General features: G+C 36.7%; 2 protein-coding genes across 4 annotated transcripts in view; one reads left to right on the forward strand and one right to left on the reverse strand.

Moving 5' to 3' along the window:
• Positions 1-7327, reverse strand: part of LOC121383576 (blastula protease 10-like) — a 20887-nt gene extending 13560 nt beyond the window's left edge. The window contains exons 1-5 of the mRNA XM_041513663.1: positions 7274-7327; positions 6156-6236; positions 5611-5733; positions 2756-2858; positions 1766-1836 (exon numbers count right to left, since the gene is read on the reverse strand). Of these exons, the coding sequence (XP_041369597.1) occupies positions 1766-1836; positions 2756-2858; positions 5611-5733; positions 6156-6236; positions 7274-7327 (432 nt within the window). The remainder of the gene's footprint in view (positions 1-1765; positions 1837-2755; positions 2859-5610; positions 5734-6155; positions 6237-7273) is intronic.
• Positions 7328-9529: 2202 nt separating this feature from the next.
• The window catches only part of LOC121383267 (B-cell linker protein-like), a 73065-nt gene continuing 67278 nt past the window's right edge, over positions 9530-15316 (forward strand). For all 3 annotated transcript variants that reach the window (XM_041513182.1, XM_041513180.1, XM_041513181.1), the window contains exon 1: positions 9530-9627. The gene's annotated coding sequence lies outside the window, so the exon portion shown is untranslated. The remainder of the gene's footprint in view (positions 9628-15316) is intronic.

Raw genomic sequence — 15316 nt, forward strand, 5'->3', positions numbered from 1 at the left:
CAACAGCTTGTTCTGAATGTGCACGTTAAACAATCAGTCCAGTCCAATATCTGTGGTTAAAGTCGCAGACCCTAGTTTCAACCCGTTAGAAAAAAAAAGTTTGTTTTATTTAACGACGCCACTAGAGCACATTGATATTTTATCTTATCATCGGCTATTGGACGTCAAACATATGTTCATTCTGACACTGTGTTTTAGAGGAAACCCGCTGTCGCCACATAGGCTACTCTTTTTCAACCCGTTAGGTTAATCTATGTTTGGATAAAGTTGCAATATAATGAAACATGACTGACGTTAAAACGGTGAAATACCTCTAAAATGTAGGCTACACTAGATCTCGTCTCCAAAACCGTTATTTCTTAGAGGTACGTGCGTTTGTACTTCGGAAGTACAGAAATGAATAATCGTCTAAACAATAAAACGTGAGTAATGTCCGATTTCAATTACAAAAAACGACGTTTTAATAGTGAAAAATAGGCCGTAGTTTTTGTTTACAATTAGGGTCTGTCACAGTATAACAGTCGTGGAGCAATGGTCGATAACCAGTACATGTACATGTCCACTGAAAGGCATACTGTCACAGTATAACAGTCGTGGAGCAATGGTCGATAACCAGTACATGTACATGTCCACTGAAAGGCATACTGTCACAGTATAACAGTCGTGGAGCAATGGTCGATAACCAGTACATGTACATGTCCACTGAAAGGCATACTGTCACAGTATAACAGTCGTGGAGCAATGGTCGATAACCAGTACATGTACATGTCCACTGAAAGGCATACTGTCACAGTATAACAGTCGTGGAGCAATGGTCGATAACCAGTACATGTCCACTGAAAGGCATACTGTCACAGTATAACAGTCGTGGAGCAATGGTCGATAACCAGTACATGTACATGTCCACTGTCACAGATTTAAGGACCGTATTTCTCAAAATATAGGATAATAAATACAAATTACATTAATTGCTGGAAACCAAATCTAGCTATCGCATCACCTTAACTGAACCATGATGGAGTGAAATCCATGTCATCCCTCTCGGCAATTTTAGTTTTTGAATTATGGACCATTGCCATAATTCAATTATTTTTACAAAATGTCATTAATAAATGGAGTATGGTGGTTATGAAGATGGTTGAATAAAGTACATTTAGGGACAAATCAAATTATTTTTGTTCAGATAATACTTTGTTAAGACCATTAAATAGGTCAGTGGTTTGTGACAGTATGCCTTGAAAGTAGCGCTGCACTCTGGATTAGCCTACACCTAGCAATGGTGTATAAATATAATGCGTTAAAGACAGTGTCATGCCATAATTTATTAATCATCTTGACAAATGGCTAAAACCTCCTTACCTTAAGACAATATAGTTCATTCAAATACATTTTCTGTGGTCTTCTCCTCGAAAAGCCAACTGTTGATGCACACCTAATAATAAAAAACATAATATATATATATATATATATATATATATATATATATATACACACACACACACACACACACAGACACACACAGACACACACACACACATTCAGTGACACGTACCTTTTCTTAATTAAATATGCAAATTAAACAGCATATTTATCATTGAAGTGAGGCCAACGTTTAGATATTTAAGGCCGAATTTACGAAAGATATTTATCTCTTGTTGATCACTACTTAAGATAGCAGTTACCCTAATCCTCCGCCAATCTCAAGAAATCCTTGTTTCGTGACGCCGTGAAAATTATTGTAGTATTCCTGGGAATTCACTCTAACAAATTGTAGACACGTGTACTTTTCCCAGTGGTCCATAGCTTGACGAACCGCCTTTTCCGAATCCAACGAGTCTGGAAATTAAAGCGAAGAAAATCATAAGTCTTTATTAACATATAACCTTTGTTCGTAACCAGGAAAACATAAATAATGTGAAATTTTAATCGTTAAAGTTCTTTTTATATTAATAGCCTGAAACATGTTACAATCTTTACAAAGTTAAGTATATATCTTAAATCATTACGTCTTGTATGTCGTACTTCTTAGCCCATTTCAAGAGCCACGCCTATATTCATTTGCTATTAATTTTCATAAATCGTAACTGGTTTTGGTTGGGGTTTTTTTGGTTAGTTCGCTTTCGTATTAGTTTGCACAAACAATATATTGGTTTAATTTACAGGTATACAGCGTCGGACATTTGGACAAAGAGAAGAAAGTTAAAGTTTGTTTTGTTTAACGACACCACTAGAGTACGTTGGTTAATTAATCATCGGCTTTTGGATGTGAAACATTTAATAATTGTGACTCGTAGTCATCAGAGGAAATCCGCCACATTTTCCCTAATGCAGCAATGGATCTTTTATATGCACTTTCCCACATACATGCCATGGGGGCATGGTCATGGGGCACATGCTCGCCCCTTCTCAATCACACCTAATTTTTCCCACCACCTTTTATATATGCCTGCCATCGTAGCATTCCCAATGTGGGTAACTCCGTGATATAAAATCATGGCTACACCAATGACAACAATGAATAATGTTTATGCACCATCCCACAGAGAGGATAGCACACACCACGGCCTTTGTTACACCAATATTTGTGGACCACTGGATGAAATGTGAAATAGCCCAATGGGCCAACTGACGGGGATCGATTCTAGTGCTTTACCACCGGGCTAAATAATGCCCCTGCAAACTTAAAAGCATATTAAACATCAACATGCCTTTGTTAAATTGGTACAACAATGTAGAAATGAATACATTTACTTACAAAACATTCTGTTACTCGAAAACTTGTACGGGATAATTCCATTCGGCCAAAGAGCTTTTATGTGCGGTACAACTTTTCTCTTCTGATTTTCCTTAACAGTGTTCTATAAAGAAAGAAATAATTAGATAAGTACATAAAGCAAACAATCAAACAAACAAGTAAATCCGTCACCAACAAAATATGTTTGTTTTTTTAAGAATTAAAACCAAACTGTATGTACAAGATAAAATATATGGCAGACCCTTTAGACAGAAAATAGTTAGCCTAAGGGGCCCCGTCCCATTGGTCAATTCTAGAATAATTAACCCTTATACAGTATTAGTTATAAGGGTGACCCTTACAAGCATGAGTTCCTCAGGGGTCATGTAATACAAGGGATACCTTTTCATCCTGCCAGGAAACATTCTGTTCATTGCAAATAATTTTTAAAATGTCTGAATATTTGAATAAAACCATATTATATTGCATAAATAGCAAAAGGATTGGGCACAAGTTAGCCAACTTGCTAGGCCCTCTCTCTGAACATTACAGAGACCAAAAGCAGTATATATGCAGCACCGCGCAGAGGAATAATTACAAAAATACATACGTTTGAATCATTGGTTTAGTTTCAAAATTATTGGCAATAAACAGTGTTCCGGACTGGATAAAGAAAAAGATCCTTATATGAATTGGCCTACCTGAAGATAAAACATTCCAACTTCATCTAAGAACGGTCTTATGTTTGTTGCTATTGTAGCATTCTTCCGACTATTAGAGTATTTAACGACCAAAATAAATATTAAATACTTTCTTGTTTAGAATAGCAGTGTTTGTATGTGTTTTAGGGTGTTCTTGGCGTTAAAGGGACAGACCCTAGTTTGTAAACACTACAGCATATTTTTCACTATTAGAATCATTTATGATCGTTGAACTTAAACATTACTTATATTTTATTGTTTAGATTATCCATTTCCGTACAACCGAATTGTTTGTGGTCATCCTGGAGTTTCTAATACCACAAAATGCATTATTCATATTTTTAAAAACGCACGTGCGTCTGAGAAGTAATGATTATGGAGTCGTGTTTTAATCTTATTTTTAAGGGTATTTCAACGTCACAGACTCTTGTTTCACTCTGTTGTATCCAAATTTGTTACAGGTTAATAAATTAACCAAACTTAGTGTCCATTTTTACGGGTTGAAACTAGTTTAAATGAAAAATATGCCTGAGTGTTTAAAAAACCCCATAGGGTCTGTTCCTTTAAGATTGCTTCCTAAAACGGGCCCCAGAAATATATTCAATGCATTTCTGGGCCCCGTTTTAGGAAGCGATCTTAACGCCAAGATCACCGTAAGTGCATATATGGTAGGTATACACTTAAGGTGATCTTAGTGCTAAGATCGCTACGTAAAACGGGGCCCTGGACCCCGTTTCACGAAGCGATCTTAACGCTAAGGTTACCTTAAGTGCATAAGATAGTTATGCATTTAAGATGATCTTAGGAATAATACCGCTTCGTGGAACGTGGCACAGGTCATCTTAATGTTTGTAGTAGCCAAAACTGGATTTTACCTTCCAATAATTTTCTATGTACGAAAATATGCGTCAGAAAATAAAATAAGGTTTGGACTGTTACAAGCATTAGGACGACTTGAAACACATTGAATTTTTGTTTTACAAGAAAATATATTTAATAGTTTAATTTTTGTCGTTTAATATTTAAATTTAGCCTTGTTTGTCGGAAACTTCTTATTGGCAATAAACGTAGGGAATTCTCTTTAATTTATAATTTTCTGGTTGTGTTATGGAGGTTTGTTGGTGGTGGGTGGAGGAGAGATGCAAATTGTCGAAAACGTGGATCATTTTCTCTCTTGATCAATACTTAACCTGACCTCAAGCTAATGATCCCCCCCTCCCCCCACACACACACACACACATACACACTACAATAGTGGGAAAAGTCCTATTAGTCTAACGTCATGTTAAATTGAAAAGAAATATAGATACGTATTACTCCATAGCGCTAGACGCTACATGCTATCACACATTTTCTAAAACGGTAATGGTATGCGCGGGGTAGAACCGGAACATGTTCTGACTGGAACATGAGCACTAAATAAGAAGCTCTGAAAAACCCTTTTAAAACACTAGGTTGCCAAGATTGGATCTAACTGCGGTTGGACACGGTGGGGGTTTGGTGCCGGGGGTTAGGGTTTCTTTGTGGCCATAGGGCGTAGGCGGTTGGACCTTAGGTTCTGTGTAGGATCTGGCCTCCCCTCGCCCCCGGTCTCCATTTGGTCACACCAACGTTCGAAATATGATTGGTAATTTGGTCTCTTTAAAACGTATTAATTAACTTTCCTGTGGGTCTGGGCCAATCATTCCACCCTCCCTCCTAACCTCCCTGGTGTCTAAATTATATTTATTTTTAATAAAGTGTAATGGTAATATTATATTTAGACTACCCCATCAAATCGTGCGTTAATTTATGTTTTACTTTTATTATTTTAAGTAGTTTATAGATAAAATCTGTTTTAAGGGCGCAATCAAAATTTAATAACATCCATCTCCCTATTAATATTTTTGGCTTTAATATTATAAATTTCTAAATTGAGCTTAGTAGTTAGGAAATCACTGTCCCAAGTCAGACCCCCGATCTTATCGGAGGCCGGACTTGGGATAGGCTTGTTCGAAACCATAGTGGTAGTTAAACCACTTAATAATACTGAATAATAATAATAATAATAATAATAATAAGAGCGAGGAACAATAGGAACATTGCTAGTAGGGTTCAGAATGCCGCTAAAATGGGAAGGGGCTGTGCTGGGTCGACCCACCCCTCTAAGTTCGACCCTGTACCAGTGCATCTTACCGTTGTAACCAAGGACTGTTGGAAGTCGTGTTTCTGCTCCGAGGTTAAAATCTCGTCATCAGTGAATCCAATCGAGTGCTGATTTTCCTCGGGCTCCTCTTTAACAGCGTGTGTTAACTTGGACTAAAACAAAACAAAACAGTCGCTTCAATAAACTAGTATACTGATTAACGACATCACTAGGTTTATTAATTATCGGCTATTGGATGTTAATCATTTAAAAATTACAAGAGTTTTAAAGAGAAAACCTGCTACATGTTTCCATTGGTAGCAAGGGACTTTTTATATGCACCATCCCACAGACAGCATAGCACATACAACGACCTTTGAAATACCAGTTGTGGTGCACTGACTGAAACGAGAAATAGTCCAATGGGCGCACTGACGGGGATGGATCCTAGGGGTGGGGGAGGGGGCAGTTGACAGAACATCCAAGTAAGTTAATTAGAATAAAATACTAGAAGATGTTTCACGATACCCCATCACGAAAAACACATCGGCTATTTAAATGGGAGTTAAGTTAATTAAGCTGATATTTAAATTACCTTATAATATGTTCCATTCTCGACATCAAAGAAGCTATTCAACAGATACTCATTTCTCGAGTCGGGGTCGTCTGCAGAAATCTGAAATATATTTGTGTAAAAGATATTACCACATTTATAGGGGCGTAAACGCCACACAAATTCTGAAACCTATATCAGCTCACAAAATACCAGGTTTGGGTTGGGGACAAACCATGAACCTTTTTGTTTTACAAAAATATATGCATATAATATTTCATTCATTTCATTTATAGTTATAGTTATTTCATTTATAGTTTATAGTCATTTATAGTTATTTTCATGCTTATATCCAATTAGATTTAAGCACGCTGTCCTGAGCACACAGTGTCTATATTTGCGAGTTGAAACTAGGGTCTAGGTGAAAAATATGCCTTAGTGTTTAAAAAAACCCCTAGGGTTTGTCCCTTTAATACTTCTTTTAGTGTGAGGTAGAAAACTGGTACAGTCAAACGATATTATTGTTAATGGTCTATTTTACATGGTTAAATAACAACAACAAAATGTACCCGAGACTGTAGTTGTAATTACACATGGCAATAATTAAAGTTAACTGCTTAATTAAGTCTCAGAAATTAGCTAATGGGGTTACTAAACATGTATTTCGTATTTAACCCTAACCCTAACTCTATTTATGATAAGTATTTATAATGTTCTTTATACGTGACAGTGCCAGAACATTATAAATACTTATCATAAATAGAGTTAAGGTTAGGGTTAGTGACAGTGCCAAAGGAAAGCCCTTCCGATAATACGGACAGCATTAATAACAAAGAAAGTAATTCATTGCATGCAAAATTAACAATCAGCTTCCGGGAAGTATGGTAAAGCCGGTAAAATAGATTTTCCTTTAAGGAAATTAATTAGGGGGGTCTAGATGGCGAGCTAAATTTCTATGGTGGTGGTGGTGGTGGTGGTAAAGTCAAACACGCGTGGTAAATAGTTTAGCTTTGAGCAATGGGATTCGATCCACGAACTCTTCTCCCTTGCACACGTGCCGGATTCTATAGGTGAAAAGGTTTTGCCACATTTTCATTATAAAAATTATTAAAATATTTGTCAAAAGTTTTGAAAATGCACACATGTATGCCAATACATACCAAACCACAAAGAAACACAGCTCCAAAGATGAAAAAGGTGCGAGCCGAGATCATTGTCCCTCTAAGTCAGGTATTCCAAATAAACTTGTCCTCTCCTTTTCACTTGATTTAACTCGATTTCTGTGCTTAACATTCAATTACAGTTCAAACATAACGTCCTGTCTGTTACAGCTGGCACGTTAAAACCCCCATTTACAATAAGGTTAATGAGTGCAAATGAATCGACAATAATTAGTCGACAACAAACAAAGGTAACCCAAGCCTCATACACTGTATAAAATGATGACGTTCACGCCAAGCTGAAAGTTTCTCACCTAACTGATGGGCGTTAAGTGGGAGATTAGGGTGTTCCTTTAAATACAAAATAGGCTACTAGTAATTGGCTGGCTGTGACCATCTCACCATTTCCTCCTGGGTCGGAACTGGTCACTGGCGAAGTCAGAGGCTATTTATTTATTTCAACTTATTTTCGTGCTTATATCCAATTAAGGTTCAAGCACGCTGTCCTGGGCACACACCTCAACTATCTGGGCTGTCTGTCCAGGACAGTGGGTTAGTTGTTAGTTGGTTAGTGGTTAGTGAGAGAGAAGAGAGTGTAGTGGCCTTACACCTACCCATTGAGCCCTTAAGAACTCGCTCTGGGTTGAAGCCGGTACCGGGCTACAAACCCTGTACCTGCCAGCCTGTAGTCCGATGGCTTAACCACTGCGCCACCGAGACCGGTAGTCAGAGGCTAAGTCCGGGATGGGCGTGCCTAAACCTTTATTGAATATGGGCACGTAAAAAGAGTTCCCATTCCCATCTCATCATTTGTATTAAGTGGAGTGCTCGGTAAGTATTTCATTCAATAATATTATTACGGATGTAACATTGTCTGAACCTGGAAGTGGGAGGGCAGGTGGGGGAATTGTCGAATATGAATATAGCGGATGTTTACTGATTGAGCCTCGTTCGTTGCCCACCAACCCCCATCCTACGCCCCTGATTATACCCAAGGACGTATTCCAATTCTAACCAAGAAAGATACTTTCTCTCTCTCTCTCTCTCTCTCTCTCTCTCTCTCTCTCTCTCTCTCTCTCTCTCTCTCTCTCTCTCTCTCTCTCTCTCTCTCTCTTTCTCTCTCCATCTGTCTCTGTATCTCTGTATCTGTCTGTATGTCTGTCTGTCTGTGTGTCTGAGTGACTGTGTTTCCTCTGTATCTCGCTCTCCCAATCTCTCTCTCTCTCTCTCTCTCTCTCTCTCTCTCTCTCTCTCTCTCTCTCTCTCTCTCTCTCTCTCTCATATAACCGTAAATAAAATGTGTTGAGTGCGTCGTTAAATAAAACATTTCTCTCTCTCTCTCTCTCTCTCTCTCTCTCTCTCTCTCTCTCTCTCTCTCTCTCTCTCTCTCTCTCTCTCTCTCTCTCTCTCTCTCTGTCTGTCTCTGTCTCTGTCTCTGTCTCTGTCTCTGCCTCTGCCTCTGTTTGTTTGTCTGGGTGAGATTTAACTCATTTGGTTGAGTGCTCGCTTGAGGTGCTTGCGTCGCAGGATCGAACCACCTCGGTGGATCCATTCAACGGATTGTTTTTTTTCTCGTTCCAACCAGTGCACCATAACTGGTTAAAGGCCGTTGTATGTGCTTTCCTGTCTGTGGGAAAGTACATATAAAAGATCCCTTGCTGCATTAGGACAAATTTAGCGGATTTCCTCTGATGACTACGTGTCAGAATTACAGAATGTTTGACATCCAATAGCCGATCATTAATTAATCAATGTGTTCTAGTGGTGTCACGACTGGTATATCAAAGACCGTGTATGTGCTATCCTGTTTGTGGGATAGTGCATATAAAAGATCCCTTGCTACTCATGAAAAAATGTAGCGGGTTTCCTCTATGACTGTATCAAAATGACCATATGTTTGACATCTAATAGCCGATGATTAATAAATCAGTGTGCTCTAGTGGTGTCGTTAAACAAAACACTCTAGTGGTGTCGTTAAACATAGATCTGTTAATAAATTAAATTAAATTAAAATAAAATTAAAATAAATTAAAAAATTAAATTAAATTAAATTAAATTATAAAAAATGTATAGAATTTAATTTTTTTACGTCATGCTGTAACCTTTTTGTCTTATTATATTTTGAATTAATTAAAGTAACTGCAATAAACTTTAATATATTTAAGCCGTTTATCGTGTCACGAAATATAATTGTCGCAAACGTGTCGCATGGGGTAAGGGAAACTACCCTTGTGTCCAAAACATAGGTGGATAGATGTCGCTACTAGGTAAGAGCAACCAGGAAGTTTTATGCAACTTTCACCCAAAGGCAAAAGGAAGACGAAGTTGTCAAAAAGTTTGATCGAAGACGCCTGGTGAGTTTTAATTACATTTAACCTACTCCCAAAGGGTTTGCTTCAGTCTGTAATGTCCCACTGTTCCAACATCATTGAGACGTCGTTAATAAGTGTTACATCCCAAGTCGTCAAACTTGAGTCTTCACTTCGTAATAAGCAGGGCTAATCTCGTCTGTTCCGTTTGTTCGCACGTATTTCGGACACCTGTTGTTCTATATTTGTTCCCCAGACGTTTCGGAAGTGATTTATTTACGTAATACTCAACTTAGCATAGTTTTGGTAGATCCATGCCAGTGATATATAAACACTGGCCTGTTTTAAAACAAAAAACAAAGTGGAAATGCTTTGGAGAAAAAGGATCGACATATCGGAAACCGTCATCAAAAAGTCGGCAATGATAGAGGGAAGACCTACAAAAATTGAAAAACACCATATAGTGGTTTTAAGAAATTCACAAGAAAATACCGTACCGCTGTATGGTAAGTTTATATTCATAGGCTTACAATTTTTAATTATATTATTCTTTTAATTTTATTTGAAAAATATATACTTAAGGCCAAACATTAACAGGTTGGTAGTGCTTCAACCTTCATTGGATATAGGCATGTTAATATGTTATCCAACAAAGAAAAAAATGTTTTATTTAATGACGCACTCAACACGGTTATATGGCGTCAGACATATGGTTATGGACCACACAGATATTGAGAGAGGAAACCCGCTGTCACCACTTCATGGGCTTCTCTTTTCGATTAGCAGCAAGATATCTTTTATATGCACCATCCCACAGACAGGGTAGTACATACCACAGCCGTTGATATACCAGTCATGGTGCACTGGCTGGAACAAGAAATAGCCCAATGGGCCCGCCGATGGGGATCGATCCCACACAGACCGTGCATCGAGCGAGCGCTGTACCACTGGGCTACGTCTCGCCCTATGTTATCCAACAGGTCGGTTACCCATTACAATAATTTATTTGAATGACTTCCATTGGATATATGTAGTTTCACTGTCAATTTTGGCTGAAAATAGTTAATTTTATTTTTAAAAAATTTATTAACAATTTGCAGGTTAATACCAGAACCTAAAATGACCCCCCCCCCCCACCCCCCCAAAAAAAAGCAAATCAAAACCCCAATCCCAACCCCATACTCACCCACCCCCCAAAAAGCAGGGCACATTTCAGGGTCTTCTCTAAAAATGGTAGTTTGGAAATGTTTAGTGACACCAATAGAGCACATTGATTTGTTAATTATCGGCTATTGGATGTCAGTCATTTGGTATTTTGGTCATTTGTATAGACTTAGAGGAAACACACTACATTTTTCCATTAGTAGCAAGTGATTTTTTTTAATATGCACTATCCCACAGACAGGATAACACATACCATGGCTTTTTATATATCAGCTGTGATTCACTGGCTGGAATAAGAAATAGCCCAAATGGGCCCACCAATGGAGATTAATACTCTAGATAGGCTGTGCATCAAGATAGCAGTTTACCACTGCCAGGGTGATGCATGTCCCACCCACACAAAAATGGTACTGTAAACACACGGGGGTGAGTGTGGGGGTGATGGTGATGGTGCAGTCAGCTTCACCTGCCATAGTTATGGCCATAGTTTGAGGATGTGTGGTGTAACAAAGGCCGTGGTATGTGCTATCCTGTCTGTGGGATGGTACATATAAAAGATCCCTTGCTGTTAATCGGAAAGAGTAGCCCATGAAGTAGTGACAGCAGGTTTCCTCTCTCAATATCTGTGTGGTACTTAACCATATCTCTGACGCCATGTAACTGTAAATAATATGTGTTAAGTGCATCGTTAAATAAAACATTTCCTTCCTTCCTTTTTGGGCAACTGCTGTCATTCCCCCGGCGTTTGCTGTAAAGGCATCCCAATTTCATCTGAACCAACGGCAATGCATTGCAATGCCGTTCATTTTCTCTTGCTGTCGAAGCTTCTCAGTAAATTAGATTGTAGTTGGTCTTGAATGTTAATGGAAAAAACTACCTTTATTTATATTGTCCTAGAATTTCACTGTGCAAAGAATTAAATGCAACAAAACTTATAGGTTCGATTATGTTAAGTTATAATTTCAGAAATGCTGACATTTTATGAGTAATGCTGATTAAATATTAGGAAAATATGCAATAGTTAGAAATGCTTGATCCATTGGAACTGAAATGTTCCGAATTAGGTGCGCGGGTCAAATTTACTAACGGTACACATGTCAATTGTACATGTGTTGTTTTATTCACAAAAACGAAACTAAAAAAGTTAACATGCAGTTTACAAACCACACCCTCTTGTTTGAGTGATAGACAAAATGGTTACAAATAAGTCCAGATGGGGCTTATAAGAAAGTGACTTTAAAATTGTCAAAAACATATCATTGGGTTACGATTTCATTCTTTTTTACAATGATCAAACCAGCAGCAAGTTACGCCAAATGTAAAGTATGATGTAATATTCCATGACTTTTATGTAACTTTCATTGGCTTATAATAACACTAAATCATTGCCAATTTACATCTACCCCTCTCCCCCCCCCCCCCACCCACCCCCACAATATAGGGCTGAAAAGAAAGGGAAAACAAAACAAATCATTATCATGGTTTATTTCTATTTTGTACTATAATAATTTATATAAAAGAAAAGTGAAATAAAACCAATAGTATTAAAAATAAATTTAAAAAAGGAAAAATACTGACTTTTTTGTAACTGAGATCTATAGATATAGACACAATTTTTTTATTTTTTTTATTAAGTTTTAAATTATTTGATGCAGGTGTGTATTTGAAGAAAAAAAAATCTGTTTGCAAATGCCAGTGGTTTTTATGACTAATTAATAATTAAAATCAATTCTAGGTCTGCTACTATTACTGCTAAAAACCTGGGGCCTAATTCACAAATGTCTCTGGCTCTGCTAAACAACAAAGCATCCTCTTTGTAAGTCTTTTAGTATTGCACTGCGAGATTGCAGGGCTCGAACTTAAGAATTTATCACCCACGGCAATTAAAAAACAAATTGCCGTCAGTGTTAAATTAAGTCACAATAACTTTCGGAAGCTACTGCAGTTTTTTGTCAGTTGCGCTTTCATATACACAACACGACTTTTTTGTTTTTTTATGTTCAGTGTGCACACTCATCAATGTTTTTTAGTGTGAAAAAAGTGTGCATTTTAAAATAGCAGAGCTGGGTGCTGTAAATTATAACAGGATGCGGAAAAATAAAGAGTGGCGCAGAAAAACAAATGGGGCTGCCTAACTTGAAAAGGGGCGGCATAACACGAAAGTGAGGAGGCAAAATGCAGTGAGAACGTATATTATACAACACAGGGTACGCGCATGACTAAATATCGTTCCATCGCGTGGTACTAACTAAACACCCATGGCAATTGTAGTTGTTGCTGCCGACAGCAGTTGTAGTCATTGCACCGTTAAGTTCAATCCCTGGATTGCAAAGTTGTGAGAGTTTAGTGAATTAGGCCCCTGCTAAAAGTGACCTGCCTGTATGTTGATTGCAAGTTTTTAAAAATATGACAGCAGTTATACTAATGTTTGAATGGGCTGGAAACAAAAGTTTATTAACACTGCATTTATTGTGTTTTGCATTTAATACATTCAGTAATAATAATTAATATTATTTCTATAAATTTGGAAAAAGCTACAGGTTATACAAACCAAAACCACTTTCTAGTTTAAGCAGAATTTCAATTTGTGCAGGGCTGAATGTCCATTTAGAGAAATAATGAGGCAGTGATTTTTAGTTTTCGATTGTAACAAATACTTTTTCCTTTTAATATCATTTCATCAAAAATTCTGATTAGTTTTGCTACCTAACTGAAATATGAAACAAGTGGTTAACAGTGAAAATGCTAATAAAACAAGCAAATAATAATGCCAAATTGTTTCAAATTGTTCTGTACATGTAGGCCTACAGTGAACACCTTCAACACATTTAAAGGGACATTCCTGAGTTTGCTGCATTGTAAAATGTTTCCGACTAATAAAATATTTCTACGATTAAACTTACATATTAAATATATTTTCTTGTTTAGAATATCAGTGTCTGTATATTCAATGTGTTTCTAGTCGTCTTAATATTTATAAGAAGCCCAAACTGGATTTGGTCTTCAAATAATTTCGTATGTACGAAAAAACTATATTTTAGGAAATAAGATGAAATTTTACCTAGTACAAATATTAGAATGATCAGAAACATGTTTAATATACAGCCACTAGTATTGTATGCATAAAAATATATTCGATATGTAATTACAATTGTTAAAAAGTCTCTGTTAGTCGATAACATCTTAAAAATTGCAGCAAACTCAGGAATGTCTCTTTAATAGCTAACAATGTCTCCATGTATATTATTAATACATTTATATCATTGTGACCATTTAGGAAAACAACAACATGATAAATACATGTACACATATTAGTGATTTCCCTGGAAATTTGGCAAGGCATGGTAGACCAAACACTTTTGGGGCATTTTCACCATTTTAGGGGCACTTGTTTTTCATTAAAAATACACAAAAATTAATTGAAATAAACATTAATATAATTTATGTGCTTGCTTTAATAAATGAATGGCAAAAGATATAAAAGGCATTATTAATAATACCTTTTTGGGTGTTTTATAACGGCAATTTTAGAATTAATTAGTGAAAAAGGCTTGTTTAATCTCAGGGTAGCATGGTACTGATTAAGGCAAGATGGTGCTAGACTATTTAGGCATGGTGCTGCAGAATGCTAAAACAAGCTAGGGAAAACACTACATATACAGTGACCCCTTTAGGTCAAGGAAAATTATTTTTAGTTCCAGCAAACTTGTTTCTGTCAAGTTTATTTTACTGTTTATTTTTATTTGCAAGTATTTAAAAAAAATTCTTCTGCCTTCATGCCCCATAAAGATCTTTTTGTGTCCTCAAAATTGCTGCGATGCCCTCCTGATCCCATGCCCCTCTGAGGGAATAATTGCAGTGTACCCCCATACAGCGTAATTCAAACCCTGTTTATAGTCAGTGGAGTTAGGTTGAGTTACGAACATGATAGGAAGTCATTCACATCTCATATGATTTACAGCAGTGACCGGGCAACCACGAATTTTATTCACTGCATTTATATAGTTTTTTCTTTTGTAACAGTTATTTGACTAAATAAAACATTCTTTGTCTTGTCTTCAATGAAGGATGTCAACTGCGTTTTATTTCTGAATGAAATTTCAGCTTGTCAAATCATTTGGTAGTAAACAAATTTTTTTTTTTTGTTAAACATTTATTTAGTTAATTTTTATTTTATTTTATTATTATTACATTTTTTTTTAAAAAGCTTATAAATGTATCCTTATCCAGGGTTTCTGCCAGACGGTAAAATGGGTATGACGCCATACCCAAATATTTTTGCAGGTTTTTTTTCAAAGTTAACCTTTTGACAAAATGAATTACTCTTATCATTACTATATGATTTTCTTAACCCTAACCCTAAACTGAACCCATTTTCTTTCTGGGGGAGGCTCCCAATACCCCCTGTTGATTATAGTTGCATTCAGTTTTATAGCGCCACACCAAAAAATGTATTTCAGGTAAAAACACTGTTATCCATATTTGATGGTAGTTATTTTTTGATAGTTTTATTCCTTTTTCTATATTAAATAAAGAACAAAATACAACAAAGGCTTTTATCTGACTCCAA

This window comes from Gigantopelta aegis, chromosome 10, assembly GCF_016097555.1.
Source record: "Gigantopelta aegis isolate Gae_Host chromosome 10, Gae_host_genome, whole genome shotgun sequence".
Lineage (NCBI taxonomy): Eukaryota > Metazoa > Mollusca > Gastropoda > Neomphalida > Peltospiridae > Gigantopelta > Gigantopelta aegis.